We start from the raw sequence: 16,390 nt of genomic DNA on the forward strand, positions 1-16,390 counted from the left end.
AGCCTTATACTCTGGTATTCGGGCCGACTGGATGCGGACTATACCCAATAGTTAGGACTGCAGCAATGGAAGACGAAGAACATCTCTCTTGGCTGATGTAATGGCTACCAAAAAGGCTGTCTTGTAGGACAAGAATTTGAGATCCACCGTAGCCGCTGGCTCGAAAGGAGGAGCGGTCAAGGCCTGTAGGACCAAAGAAAGGTCCCAAGGAGGAACTGCTTGTTTTATAGGGGGCCTGAGAAGAAAAGTACCTTTAAGAAATATTTTACACAATTTGGCTGACATAAGAGGATTAGAGTCATGGCCAATGTGATAGTGAGAAATTGCCGCCAGTTGAACTTTGACTGTGGAACTGCTGGCACCATCGTTAAAGAGAGTGGTTAGAAAGTCAAGCACTAAAGGGAGAGGAACCGTGAAGGGATTCAGGCCTTGCCGCCCCACACAGAGAAACGCTTCCATTTGCTTCGTAAACCTTTCTAGTGGATGGTTTATGAGCCGCCACCAAAATAGCCTTTACAGGTGAAGAAATACCGAGTCCTTATCAAGAGTGGAACTGGAGCAGCCAAGCGGTCAGCTTCAGGTTGTCCAGGTTCGGAGTAGGAATGCAGGATGGATGGGATATCAGATCCGGATGGGATCTAGAATCCAAGGAGGATTCACCGAGTGAGACCTTAGGAAGGGGAACCAGATCTGTCGAGGCCAGAATGGAGCAATGAGAATCATTCTGCAACCCACCCGAGAGGCTTTCTGAAGAACTTGCAGCATCAGAGGCAAGGGTGGATAGGCATACAGAAGACCGGGTGGCCAAGCATGCACCAGAGCTGCCTCTTGGGGTACCTCCGGGAGGAGGTATTAGAGCGAAAAACTGTCGCACTTGGTGTTTGAGGGAGAAGCAAAAGATCGCATGAAGGGTTCCCCACCGTGCGAATATGCTCCGCTACTTGACAATTGAGAGACCACTCGTAAGGGGTCAGAATGGTGTGACTGAGCTTGTCCGCTAGGATGTTGGACCGACCGAATGTGCGCTATTAGAAAGCGATTGGTGGAGATTGCCCATTCCCAAACTCTCATGGCTTCTCGACAAAGAGGGTAAGACCTTGTTCCCCTTGCTTGTTGATGTACCAGACAACAGACATGTTGTCCGATTGAATCGCAATTGTTCCCAAGGGAAGAAAGTCCTGAAGTGCTAGCAACGCCAAGAGCACTGCTCTCATCTCTAGAACATTGATATGCAGTAAGGTCTCTGAATCGCTCCACGTGCCTTGGACTGTCCGGCTCGCAGTGCCCCCACCCGAGGCGGAGGCGCCCGTGGTCACCGTGGCGAGAGGGGAGAAGCACAAAATGGGCGGCCTTTGTGGAGATCCGGGAGTGGAGCCACCACAAGAGGGACCGCTTGCAAGCCTTGCTGATCGCTATGGGATGATGCATGGGAGAGCAAGGTATGACCACTGTACTAAGAGCGCCCACTGTAGAATGCATATTGAGCCTGGCAAGAGGAAGAAGTGCTATAGCCGGCCATGGACCCTAGGGCCCTCAGGACCAACTCCGCTGGAACAGAACTTGACTGGAGAATGGCCCGCACCTGGAGCTGCAGATTTAGAACTCTGTCCGCAGTGAGGAAGGCTCAGAACTCCTTGTGTCTAGCCTGGCCCCTATAAAATCTAAGAGCTGTGTGGGCCAGGTTGGACTTTTGTATTTATTGTGATGCCCAGAAAGGAGCAAGATGGAGAAAGGAGTCTCGCCAAGAGAAGTAGATGCCTTGTTGGGCGGTAAGAAGCCAGTCGTCCAGGTAGGGAAAGACCTGCACCCCTGAAGCCTCAGGTGGGCCGCTACCACTGCTAGTACTTTGGTGAACACCCTGGGGCTGTGGTGAGACCAAAGGGAAGGACCCGAACTGGTAGTGACTGGCTCCCAGCCGAAGCGGAGAAACCTCCTGAGCGCCTGTCCATCAGGATGTGGTAGTACGCTCCCTTGAGATCTATCGAGCACATCCAGTGATTTTCTCCCAGAAGGGGAGAATAGATTGCAGAGTGACCATTCGAATTTTTCTTTGGGGACTGCCAGATTCAAGAGAGAGAGGTCTAGGATTGGTCTTAGTTCCCCGCCTTTTGGCACTAAAAGAATCTGGAGTAGAACCCTGATCCGATCTGGTCTGGGGAACGGGCTGGATGGCTCTTTCTTTAGCAGATGGCCAATTTCTGCCAAAGCGCCTCCCGCTGACCGGGTGGGACGCCTGGGAGGGACTTCAACTTTGGAAGGTGAAGGAAAGGAATGCGATATCCCTGGATATGATTTGGAGAACCCAGCGGTCCGATGTTATGGACTCCCATGCCGCTAGGTGCCCGAACGCCCCCGACTGCCTCCAGAGTAGAGCAGTCGGGCAACCCTCAGGGTTGCTGCGGGCCGCTCAGAGAAAGGTTCCCTGGACCCAAGTTTCTGGGAGCCCTCTGCCTCTAGGGCGGCGCCTCCCTGTCCTCCTCTGCCACGGAAGGACTGGTTGTCCGAGCAGGCTGGGACTGCTGCGACTTCGAACCACATCTTCTTCTGACCCTTTGGTTCCTAGAATAGGGCCTCTGGGGTGCAGAGAGGCGGATTCCGACGGCAGACAGCGACTTCCCGCCGTTTTCGCTCTGGGTCAGCGGCTCGAACGGTCTTGCCAAACAGAGCAGAACCATCAAAGGGCTCGCAAACGACGCCTTGAAGGGCTCAGAAAAATGAGTGACGGAGCCAGGCCTGACGCCTAGTGACCAGTCCTGTCCCGCAGCTCTAGCGGCGCCTCCTGCATGGGAGAGTAGCCGCATAGAAGTATTTGTAACTGACCTAAGAGTGGCCATACGGGTGGAGTGCAGAACTCTGTCCTCCTCCGAAATGGACTCAGGGATGCAGCGTATTCCTTAATAAGATCTCGCTGCATCCGAATAACATGTGCCAAATAGTTCAGCTTACTGAGAAGGTCGCCGAACTGAACATCCGCTTCCCAAGCGGTCCATCATCCGAGACTCCTTGCTCGGTGGGTGGACTGAGGGACTCTCCTGAGCCAGTTCCCTCTTTGTGGCCGCCGTCAACATGGCATCTACCGGAGGCCCCTTACTCCAATGGGTCCGGTCGGATGGCGGACTAAGGATCCTATCCGGTCTTTTGGGAATTGGCTCCACGGTGTCCGGTTCCTTCCACGCCCTGGTGGTAATAAGGTCCACCAGGGGTCGGCAGGGGACACCCAAGAGGTAGACGGGCCCGTTTTGAATGCCTCCAAGAACACGGACTCGTCCGAGGAAGACTTGGGGGCAGACCACCCCCCCCTTATACGGAGCATTTCCATGATGTCTCCAAAGGAGACATCCTCGGGGTGACCGTGGGGAGCCTTCCCTTCCTCCAAGTCCGTGTCTTCTGTGAGAGACTCGGGGAGTCAATGTGCCTCCTTTACGTATGCTTGAGGGACCTCCTCTGGGGGCTGTCAGAGGAGTCCTCAGCAGCAATTTGCTCCATAGGAGCAACTTGGGGCATAGAAACGGGCTGTCCCAGGGGCCGGATGGTGGAAGCCTGGCCCAGTGCAGAGGGAGCGTGGGACGGAGCCGAAACAAGTGCCGGGGGTCCGGAGACCTCAACAGAGCCCTCTCCACTACATCAAAAGCCAAGGGGAGCCGACCTCACCAAAGGATCCGACAATCGCCCTCGGATCCGAAGAGTGGATCGGAGCCGGCGCCGGCACTCGGATCCGGCGACAGTGCGCCCGACACAGACGGCGCGGCGAGCACTGATCCCCGGATCCGGCTCGGATCCAGGCTCCGAGATCGGGTCCGACGCACTCGAGGGCAGGGTCGGATCCGGTACCAAGTACTATCGGCGCCACCCACCCCGCCCGGCTGCTCGGCTCCAGCTGCTCAACCCGGATAGCGGGTCGGAGAAGGAGCAATAGGCTTAAAAGGGTGTTGAGCTCCCGAGGGGAGGCAAGAGCACTCCCATCTGCATCTGGGCGTGGATGAACCTTCTCATCATCCCGTCCAGATCAGCATCAGAAAGGCTATGGGTAGATCTCGAAGAGGCTACCGAGGTAGGCCTGGAGTGCCTCCTCGATAGCCTCGACGGAGATCGGGTCTCCTCCTCCTCAGGACCCGTGAAAAGCACACAGGGGACCGGAGCCGAGAAGGAGGAGACCGAACCGACAGCGAGCCGGGAGAAGCCCGCTTGGCTGGCGGGCCAAACAGAGGTCTCGGCCCGCCGCTTGTGGTGCTTCTCCTCCGTCCTTTTAGTAGCATCCTCTCCTCTCCAGAAGCGGGAGTTTGAGTCCCAGGAGCAGGAGGGGTGCCACAGGGGAACAACTGTAGCCACAGCAGTCCCAAGGAGCGGAGGCCGGAGCCGAGTCTGGCGGTAAAAGACCCGCCAAGACCAGCTTGGACCTCCGCTCCCTCAGTGCCCTGGGGTTGAACCCTGCACAAATGGAACAACCAGATGTGAGGTGTTCAACCCCGAGACACTTAACACACCGAGTGTGGCCATCAGCCGGTGAGAAAAAATAGATTTAGGCTGGTCAGCCATAATCTATAAATCACTAAAGCTACAGAAAGTAACTTAAAATAAAAGGACACACAGGCCTACACACACACTCTACGCAACAGCGAGGGGAGGGAATAAAAATTACTTAATTTAACTCAAATAAAGTCAAAATACACTTATAACAAAGGGAAACCTAAACTTTCACTCAGAAACACTCAAAAAACCAAAAAATTCTCTGATTTTTACAAGAAACAAAATCCACTTAGCTGAGAGCTATGTACCCAAATCCAGTCACCAGCGCGGCAAACGAGATCTGAGGTCATGAGGGTAGAGCAGGGCATTATGGGTGAGGGGAGGAGCTGAGAGCTTGGATCCATAGCTGGAAAACCATGCCGGTTCGGATCCGATATCGGATCCATAACCCACAGGTTGCAGACAAATGAATATCCTACTTCAGATCTCGTGTTCACTAAAATTTCTCTCACCCAATGAAGCTGCAGAATTCTTTAATTCCACATTTCTTAGGATCCTAAACAGCCTTGCCACCCTCCGGCTAAAAAGAATCAAAGCAAAACATGCAAGCTGGCTTACCAAGTCCACAGAGCAAATTATGTACTCTACGGACAAAGCCTGGAAACCCTGGCAGGAAAAAGAGAACTCTTGCCAACCTCATGCAATATAAGTAACTACGTAATCAGGCTTAAAGTTCAGTTGTCAAAAACAAAAAAAGAATAGTTCCAAACTATCCAAAACCAACATAAACAAAACCCCCAAAAATTCTGGGGAGCAATCAAATCCCTTCTCCATCCAGGAACCAACAATAATCCATGCCCAAACCCAGAAAAAACACCCTCTGAGTTAGCTTCACTTTTTAACACATACTTTGACACTATCGCTAAACTCACTACCACCTTCCAACCCATCAACACAAATCCTCTAATTCCACCATTAGTGCATTCCCCTTCAAATCCACTACAGACTTTCTCACTTTTCACCTATACCCACCATCCAAAAAGCCCTTCATAAACTAAAACCTTGTACCTTTGTCCCAGATAACTTACCCACAGAATATTTATAGTGCAATGAAAAAGTATTTGCCCTCTTCCTGATTTATTTGTTTGCATGTTTGTCACACTTAAATGTTTCAGATCATCAAACAAATTTAAATATTAGACAAAGATAACCCAAGTAAACACAAAATGCAGTTTTTAAGTGATGATTTTATTTATTAAGGAAAAAAACTATCCAAACCTACATGGTCCTACTGAAAAAGTAACTGCCCCCTTGTTAAATCAAGAAGTATCTGTGGTTAAACTCAATTTCTGGGAAAGCAGAGTTCAATTTTACTAGCCACACCTAGGCCTGACTACTGCCAGACCTGCCAGACCTGTTGAATCAAGAGATCACTTTAAACAGAAAATGTCAAAGTGAAATAGGCCAAAAGGTCCCAAAAAGGAAGACATCATGCTGCGATCTAAAGAAATTCTGGAACAGATGAGAAACAAAGTAATAGGTTCATAGGTTGGTACTAGGCTATCGGCCCTAGAGCCTATACAAGCCTAGCCATAACAATTCCCTGGCTATTTCTTCCCACACTATTTACTTCCCTGGACCCCTGTCTAGCAGGGCGACTGACATGATCCCCGGAGTGAATTTCCTTTCTCCCATCCAATTGTCAAGGTTCCTTTTGAAGAGGGCCAAAGAGGTGCTCTGCTTGACATGTATGGGCAGTCTATTGCAGAGTCTGGGGAGTCTCTGGGTCAGGAACCTATCCCTCCAGCATGTTTTGTTTATTGTGATGACAAGGTTTAGATCCCTGGAGCATGTGGCTCTGAGGGATTGGGATTTCTTTAAGTGTAGCATGTCCAACAGCTCTGGGTTTGACATGGCCTTGTATGTTAAGCAGAGATTGCCTCTGAGTAGATGATATGCGAAAGAGTATAGCTGGAGTTTTTTAAGGCGGTCAGCATACGGCATCGGCTTTAGGCCTGTGATTCTTTTAGTGAGGTATTTCTGTGGCCTTTCAAGTTGTTGCAGATGTCTTGAGAGGTACACACCAAATGGGGCATTGTATTCTATAATGGGTCTAATGATGGATGAGTACAGTGGGACAATGACCTCCTTTTTGTTGGATGAAAAGCCCTTAATGATGAGGTGTGCCACATAGAAGGATTTCCTGACTGTTGTGGTGATGTGGTTATTGAAGGTGAGACAACTGTCCACCTGTGTCCCTAAGTCTCTTATCACACTTTCGGTGTTTAGTGTACTGCCACCTATGTGGTAATTCACGGGTACATGTTTTTTCCCAAAGGGAATTTCTTGGCATATTGACATCTATCAGTCTGGAAAAGGTTACAAAGTCATTTCTAAAGCTTTGGGACTCCAGCAAACCACGGTGAGAGCCATTATCCACAAATGGAAAAAACATGGAACAGTGGTGAACCTTCCCAGGTGTGGCTGGCCTACAAAAATTACCCCAAAAGCGCAGTGACGACTCATCCAAGAGGTCACAAAAGAACCCAGAACAACATCTAGAGAACTGCAGGCCTGACTTGCCATAGTTAAGAACAGTATTCATGACTCAACCATAAGAAAGAGACTGGGCAAAAATGGCATGCATGGTAGAGTTCCAAGACGAAAAACACTGCTGACCAAAAAGAACATAAAGGCTTGTCTCACTTTTGCCAAAAAACATCTTAATGATCCCCAAGACTTTTGGGAAAATATTCTGTGGTCTGACGAAACAAAAGTTGAACTTTTTGGGAAGTGTGCGTCCCATTACACCTGGCATAAACGTTAACACAGCATTTCAGAAAAAGAACATCATGCCAACAGCCAAACATGATGGTGGTAGTGTGATGGTCTGGGGCTGCTTTGCTGCTTCTGGACCTGGATGACTTGCTGTGATTGATGGAACCATGAATTCTGCTCTCTACCAAAAAATCCTGAAGGAGAATGTCCGGCCATCAGTTCGTGACCTCAAGCTGAAGCGCACTTGGTTTCTGCAGCAAGACAATGACCCAAAACACACCAGCAAGTCCACCTCTGAATGGCTTAAAAAAAAAAAAAAAAAAATGAAGGTTTTGGAGTGGCCTAGTCAAAGTCCGGACTTGAATCCAACTGAGATGCTGTGGCATGACCTTAAAAAGGCAGTCCATGCTCGGAAACCCTCCAATATGGCTGAATTAAAACAATTCTGCAAAGAAGACTGGGCCAAAATTCCTCAACAGCGATGTGAAAGACTCATTGCCAGTTATCGCAAATGCCTGATTGCAGTTGTTGCTGCTAAGGGCATAACCTGTTATTAGGTTTAGGGGGCAATTACTTTTTCACATAGGGCCATGTAGGTTTGGATAGTTTTTTTTTTCCTTAACAAATAAAATCATCACTTAAAAACTGCATTGTGTATTTACTTGGGTTATCTTTGTTTAAAATTTATATTTATTTAATGATCTGAAACATTTAAGTGTGACAAACATGCAAAAAATAAGAAATAAGGAAGGGGGCAAATACTTTTCCATTGCACAGTACAGCTATCAGCTCCACTGCATACCCCATCAGCATTCTCTTCAACAGATTAATTCAGGAATCTCACATACCTGATATCAGGAAAAAAGCATTTGCTCTCCCACTTCAAAAGGCAGCAACAACTATGACATCTCAAACTTCTGACCAATCGCCATTCTTTATCCCATCTCCAAAATACTAGAGAAGTGCATCCATACTTAGCTCCTTAGTCATCTGGTAAAACACCAAATCCTTTCCCCCACTCAACATGGCTTTAGGCCTGGACACAGCACTAACACTGCCCTAATTTCCTTCTTGGATATAGTAAATAGGGCCAGAGATGCTGGCTCCTTAGTCTCTGCACTCTTTCTTGATCTATCAAAAACATTTGACACAATTTCCCACCCCCTTCTGCTTACTAAACTCTCCAACCTTGGCCTATCTCCCCCTACCTTACAATGGTTCACTAACTACCTCAGCAATAGGCAACAATCTACTATATGGCAACACTTTTCTTCCCCTTTCATCAATACTAACACAGGTGCACCCCAGGGTTCTATGCTGGGTCCCCTCATAGTCACTATATTTGTCAATAACTTTCACACCACTCTCACCCACAGTACTGTTATCCAATACACAGCTGACTCCACTGTTATTGCCTGCTCTAAATCTGTCACTCCACTACAGCAACTTACCCAAGAAGCATTTGCTACCACCGAAACATGGACGTCTCAAAACCATCTTGCCCTTAACCCTAATAAAACAAAACTCTTAATATTTACCCCCCAGAAAATCTACTCCTGGACAAGTCACTATTCTCTATTCACTCCCAAAACAACACTATCATTGACACTGTCCCAAGTACCAAATTACTTGGTGTCATCATTGATTATAAACTAACTTTCGACCTTTACATCTACAGCAACATCAAAAGCTAGCATCCCTTTATAGGCACAATTATTTTCTTAGCTTCTCTGCTAAAAAGGCACTTGCCTCATCTTTCCTGCTGCCAACTCTCTTATATGATGCCCCTATCCTCACCAATCTACAGTCCTCCCTGAAAACAAAACTAAACTAGACTCATGCTACAATCAAGTAGCAAAAATTATTACTAATGCAAAATATTCCACCCATCACTGTTCCTCTCTGCACCAACTAAATTGGCTCAAACCCCTCACTATCTTACTTATCTACAACTAACTACAGCCTATACCACCCTGCAACCTGACCCTCCCTCTCCTTCATACTGACCATGTACAATCCTAATCGACACCTCAGGTCTGAAAACAAAATGTTACTGACTGTCAACAAACCCAAGCTCTCAGCCAGCCAAATGCTGTATTCTTTTACTGTCTCTAAACTATCGAATATCAGCAATCTCGCTTCCTTTAAAACATCCCTCAGACTACATCTCTCCTCTCACTGGCTATGCAACTGCACCCCAACAAAGAAGCTCAACACCTGGCTTCATTTAATTGCTGCTTTTTCTGCCCTCTTCTCTAATATACCTACTCCTTCTACTGTCACTCTGGCTTGACTTTTCCCTCCTGTAGCCGGTCTCCTTCTACTCTCAGCCTGAAGCTAACTTAAAAAAAAAATTAAATTCTGTATTTACAATGATACTTAGGTGTTATTTGAAAGTATTCTATTTAGGTGTTATTTGAAAGTATTCTATTATTCCACTGATTGTACTACCTCTCGACATACTGTTTTGTGTGTTAACATGTCACTGTATGTAATTAATATCGAGCTTTTCTCCTCGGGCCTCCACTGAAAATGGGGTCTTTTAGGCCCAGTGGACTTTCCCAGTAAACAAATGCAATAAATAAATAAATGAATGAGAACACCAACACTGTCAAAGTTGGTGTCAAAAATGACTCTATGGGGGTCAGAGATGATGTCAAAGGTGAACAGCCAATAGCAACGTCCAGATGTGTAGCAGAGCTCGGCATGGAGAATATTGGTGACAAAGCTACCGGTTCTAGAGGAGGTGTGTGGGCCAAAGGAAGAATTCTCATCAATGACAATTATAGGCTGTGGGTGAAGAGTTGGTTCAGAAACTCATGATGCCGAAAATAGGGCCAACGGAAGAAGTAAATGAAGTGGATGGAAAAGGATGTTCTCCAGCCACCCTAGTTACAGAAGGGGGAGAAAAGAGGACACCTATCTCAGTTTCAGCACTGACCATAATGCTGTTCCTATCCAAATGTGTATAGAGATCCTGCAGGAACCTAGAAGACTTCACAGACATGGATGATGAGATTAGATTCCATGAAGCTATAGAACTCCTACTCTGAGGTAAAGCTACCCAGTCTTCATTACATAGAGGGATCTGGTACCAAAGACACCTCAAGATGGAAATTCCCAGCAGACAGTGTTTGACTTCCTGTCATAGCTGGTTGAACTAGTCCAACTGGGAAAGGTTCTTTCCCAACTACTTTGAGTGAGGGAGAAAACTCTGTCCTGTTCTTTTTCCTCCTTGACCCTCCATCTTTCCTTCTTACCATCCAAAAGATGGAGCCTTTTTAGAGAAAGTCCAGTCCTTCTTTCTTGGAGGGTTTTAGTACCAAAATTCTTGCATGTGTCAGTCTGATGATCCAACCACAGGCACAGAATGCTGTTTATTTGTATGATGGGGAGATCTTATGGCCACAATTCACATACCTTTTAAATCCTGGGGTCTTATCCCCTTTACCACTATCCACATTTCTTACAGTAAGAAGTTAGAAAGAGGCATGAAAGTGAACAGTAGAAAAATGCTAAAGGTCTAAGTCAATGACCAACACAGTCTGGAGTTGGACATGCCTAAAAGTAACCACAGCACTCATAAAAGTTAACAATGCACCGAAAACAAGGTGCTTACTTAAAACATAAGGTAATCAGAGTACTTACCACCATGAAAAGACTTTTTCCAAAAAACTGCTCAAACCTAGGACTATCCTGACAATCAGTTCAATGGCAAACAAGATCTAGGCAATACAGCAAAGCATGGGGAACTATGACAGTGAGAGGAGAAGTTCAAGCTAGGAAAAGCCCTATGGATGCCTGAAGAGATATTGCCTGTGGTGACCAGTTTTACCTTTTAAGTGGATGGACTGGATCATTTAATATCAACATTTTCACAGCAGGTTGAGATTCTGAGGTCTTCCTTACAGCTACATGAACACAAAATCAAATTCACTGAAATCTCCCTGTCTGATGTTGCTGGAAGAACGAAACCATATAAGATGCATATAGACATGTTACCAAAATAAAGTTAAAAAATAATTATTGCATGAACCTGATGATTTGGAGAACTGATTTAGAAGAAATAGTATTAGAATTTTTAGATTAAATGAAAAAAATCGAAGGGATTAAAGTGAATTAAAAAGAACATATATGTAGTATAATAATAACTATATTTTTGAAGGCATTCTATTTATTATGTCGAGCCTCAAATCTGATATTCACAATGTATATTAGCACAAAAAGGAAGCGGGATTATGAATAGCAACATACATACATACATACAGAACAAGTTGGGTGCTAGGCTACTGACAGCACAATAATTCACAATCTGGAGAAGAAAACAGGAGACTACTGAGAAGGCAGGGAAGACCACAATACCATTTTCAATTTAGGCTCTTATGGATTCAATGCACTACAAGTACTTCATTGGCTTCCTAGGACTGAAACTGCAGTGTTCCAACTCTGGAGCGAGAGCGAGAGAGAGAGAGAGACAGCGAGAGAGAGGGAGAAGAAGCCTCCGTGTGACAGCCACCTGAGCCTGGAACATATTAAAAGATAGTGCTTATTTTTATTGTTCAACTTCTGCAAAGGTATTGGCTGGATTCTACTAGGCTGACTTCTTCAAAAGCAGATCCTTACAGACTTTACCTACCCAGAGGTTTCTTCACAGTTAATCCTACTAGATATCATGCAGAATGGAATAATAGTCTACAGCACGTAAGGAAACTCAACATTATAGCCACTGACTACATACACACACACACACACACACACACACACACACACACACACACACATCTATATATATATATATATATATATATATATATATATATATATATATATATATATATTTATTTATTTATATGTATCTTACTGATACTAGTACAAAGACACGAAAATTAATTTATTACATCAGTTATTGATTGCACTTTTTTGATCAATGGTGTTGCAGCAGTGCTGTTTTTACTGATTGCTCTACTGTTACAGCATTTAGCACTACTGTTGTACAGGACTCTACTGTCAGACATACAGATGTCACCCTTAACAGATTGGATAAGAACAGGATGATGACGCTGAAGTGTAACAATGGGTCTTAGATTTCTCACACCTGACGAATATAATTATGACCATCTATGAAATAATCTGATACATATAAAACTTTTAACTTTCTTTACGGTAAGTAATAACTGGATGCATACCCATAAATTCATCCCAGCTAACTTGTTTTGCCCTCCTTTTTTACCAAGAAACATGTTTTTGAATTACAACTTATGACACAGGCAATCATACATTTATATCAGTGAAAACAAACCAGACTGACAAATTTTCAGCAGCAAACATACATTACATCTAATCTTCTAGACATTCATTGTCTATCAAACATTACAAAGCTCATTCAATTCCTGCCTTCCCTTAAACCTCATTCTTCCTCTAAAATATTATTCTGCACTTATTCCTCCCAAAATTCACATTTTCTTTGTAATTTGCTCCTACTCTTCTCTAAAGATCAAACTTTCAACTATTTTATCTATGTTACTATATTCACTACTTTTAGTACAACTAGTTTAGACTATGATTTCCATTTTCTAGTAATTCCTATTTTGGCAACCACCAGAATTAAACTCAGCGACACCTTGCTATGTCTAGGCAATTCACATTCTGTATCACAGCTCAAAGCAATAATTTCCTTAGTTACACCAGTTTGTTTACCTATTATTTCTGACAAAGTAGTCTGCAAGTAATTTTGAAAGTCTGCCAACTCATTACACTCCCACAAAATATGTTCCGAATTACCTCTTGATTCTCCATCACACCCTCAGCATTTGCAATCTACCCAAGGAAAAATCTTTGGAGTCTGCTTTGCGTATACAAATAGCTATACAAACACTTCCAAGCAGAGATCCTATATCTTCTATATGTTGTTGCCTATTTGGGAGGCATAACCTCCCATTGTTTTTGCGTGAATTGCTTATCCAGCCTCTCTTCCCCATCCTTTCCAACCTCCTATGATTGATTCCTATAGTTATCATTCAATAGTCTATATGACCTACTGATCTTTTTGTCCTTCTTGAGGCTGAGTACGGTTTATTAGTCAGACATCTATTGGTTCACAGACTGACTGCCTAATACTTAAATGTACAAGGCTAAGACCTATAAATCTTCAATTAGAGGAAAATAATAAACTCACACATATTCTAAGGCCACTTAGTCTTATGACCATTCACTTTCTGCCAGTACCCTCCTTCAGACTGTAGGAACTCCACACTAGTTAGGTAAGACATATAGGCTGAACGGGACATAAAGGGGGCCATGTAGTTAGTTTTGATGTAATAATGATTTTCCTACAGTACATCAAATGTGGAGGAGTTCCAAGTCATTATCTTGTCTAATAAGTCTGGAGATGATTTTTTTTTTTTAAGAATATAGTGAAAACGCCTATGTTTAATGCCCATTTCTAATGTACTGGGCCTCCACTAGCGATAAGCTCTGAAGTTCTCCACTGATGGGACTGCTTTTGTTGGTCTTGAACCAGGTCTCCATGACAATAAATATATCTACATTTTGCAGGATAACCGGTACATCTACTAGAGTGTGACAACTCCTAACATTGAGCAGCAATATCCAAATGTTACCCTGATTCTATTGCTTATGTTGAAAGCTTTAGAAGAATGACTTTGCTTAAAAAGGCCATTATGGGATGGACTGTCAATTATCTTTTCCCAGGCTGATATACATTGCACCCCCTTCGAATATCACCAAAATCTAAGCCAACCGATGAAGTCAATCATCATTTGCTCATATTGTGGCATCATTCTTGGTGATTATAAAGTACTGCTCAAGACTAGGTTCACACTAGCCTCAGACACGTACTCCAAAAGATCCATTATATCCATCTTCATACAGTCCAGGGAGGTATGGTTCAAGTCAATTACAGCCAACTGTGCAAGGACTGTCAGATATGTACTTGTGGAGCAGGGATTTGAGTGCTGTGTGATCTGGTGAATCCTGGTGCCAGAAAGGCAAATGGCCATAACCCTCACTTTGTGCAGCCTTGTGGGTGGTGCTTCTGTGCGTCTCACTATGGAATCGCCTAAGATGAGGATATTAGTATGTGTTGTGGTTTCCCTTATAGACTTTTGGACACAGTCTATGTGAATTCTGGGTGTATGACTGATGATGGGTGCTAATGGTGGTGTTTTTGTGAGGCTGCTGGGGGTAACTTTTTCTTCAATTACATTTAATAGACATCTGTGGTTTAGTTAAGTAATATCCAAGAGCCTCACAATATGGATTTGGTCTGATGTGTTTGACATTGGTTTAATGTAGTGTTGTGTGGTGTTGACAACCTGCTTGTTATTTGCAATGGCTATGTGTAAAAGCTTTGCCTCCATTAATATCTCTTATACACTGTGGCAGATTATTTAAATAGTAGGCAACTATCAGTAAGCATGAGACAACTGCAACATTGTCACAGGATGAGCATGAGACAATTGCTACATTGTCACAGGATGAGCATGCGACAATTGCTACATAGTCAAAGGATGGCCATTTCTACCAAGATGGCTACAGAGACAGTTGGAAAGTGATGATCCATCGATGTAGTTTACTACTGTGGGCTTGAGGGTGAGCAGCGCCCAAGAGATAAGGAGATGCTTGACTGGAATGCCACCTGTTTAATAATGAACAATATAAGTTAACACATGAAGGAGAATGAGCCACTTTTTGGACACCTGGTACTCTTTGTGTAACTAGTTATTATGACACACATTAAGAATTTCTGGACTGCGGTGGTGGTGCTGCGGTAGCGTTGTCGCCTTACAGTAAGACGGTGTCCGGTTCGATTCTCAGCTAGAGTGTCGCCTGCGTGGAGACATGCGTGAATGGGCGTAGCTTCGTTGAAGGTTGTCCGTCAGGGCTGGCAACTCGGCACGTAAAAATCTACTGCCAATCATTAGCGGACCGGAGTTCCGCTGTGGCGACCCCTAACCGGGAAAGGCCAAAAGACGCAACATTAAGAATTTCTGGAGTAGGTTATATAACGAAAGTTATGCTTCTGACTACCTGCACCTATACAGTGCAGATTTACAGGTTTAAACACAAGCAACTTATATAGCAGAGAAATATAAAAAACTGCTTAAATGTAGTAGCTCTACAGTCACATGACAGTTGAGAAAACAGAAAAAAATATGCACAATGAATCATTGCTTTTTACAATTTTCAGTCAAATGTGATTTCACTCCAATAAGTTTCAGTTACTTTTGTTCACTCAATTGAGATTCAGCCAAAACCTTTACTATCGGCTCCCTCTGTATATAATATATACATATACACACACACACACACACACACACACACACACATATATACATACACACACACATATAAAAATATAAAAAATATTTGGATATGTGTATATATTTATATATGCAGAAATGCACATACACGCTTTTATCTTTTTGTTTTTACCTGACTGCAGGCATTTCATCATTAAAACTGCTCAACAGTAGGGGAATCAGCTTATGAAAATAGGAATATCTGTCCCGAAGTTCCAATAACCAGTTTCCTACTACATCTGTGACGGCTTGTCGTACCTGAAAATAAACAAGTACATAAGATGACATACTTTCTTCTTTTCATTATGTTATTGGCTTATAGCACATATTTAAAGATCTGTAGTTTTGTTTGGTGACAAAAGATAAGAAATGTGTTAAGAAAAAAGTAAATCCTGTGTAACAAAAAGACTAATGCTGTAGGGATACATTTACTCTAGATCCAGAACTTACTTGTTATCATACACTTGCATTAGACTCCTAGAGTCACCCTGCAGATAGACACTGCTATCCATAGTGTTTTCAAGGCAACGGGGGAAATGAAACCAAGTTGCTGTCTTTGCATCACTTACTGTGTAAACATTTCAAATGTGTTTATTTAGCTTATTGTATACCATGAAACAATACTGTAAATGCATATATGGAATTAAGTAAATTCTTTTTTGATTTCCAGCTTAAGTACTACGGAGCTTTTTTCCCTGGAACCCCACTGAATAGGGGCTTTTGCTCAGGTCAGTTTATAAATATGCATTCATATACACACACATAAATGCTAAACAGGACTACTTAGAAGACAAAACTTTCCCAGGCTATTAAGCACCCCTCCT

The 16,390-nt window shown here is 44.1% G+C and overlaps 1 protein-coding gene across 1 annotated transcript in view; it reads right to left on the reverse strand.

The window, feature by feature from the left end:
- Nucleotides 1–16,390, reverse strand: part of DNAAF5 (dynein axonemal assembly factor 5) — a 1,078,404-nt gene that overhangs the window by 1,015,174 nt on the left and 46,840 nt on the right. Inside the window, exon 3 of the mRNA XM_044089685.1 lies at nt 15,700–15,824. Within this exon, the coding sequence (XP_043945620.1) occupies nt 15,700–15,824 (125 nt within the window). The remainder of the gene's footprint in view (nt 1–15,699; nt 15,825–16,390) is intronic.

The sequence above is a fragment of the Protopterus annectens genome, chromosome 12.part0 (assembly GCF_019279795.1).
Source record: "Protopterus annectens isolate FY-2018-M chromosome 12.part0, PAN1.0, whole genome shotgun sequence".
In the NCBI taxonomy this organism is placed as follows: domain Eukaryota; kingdom Metazoa; phylum Chordata; order Ceratodontiformes; family Protopteridae; genus Protopterus; species Protopterus annectens.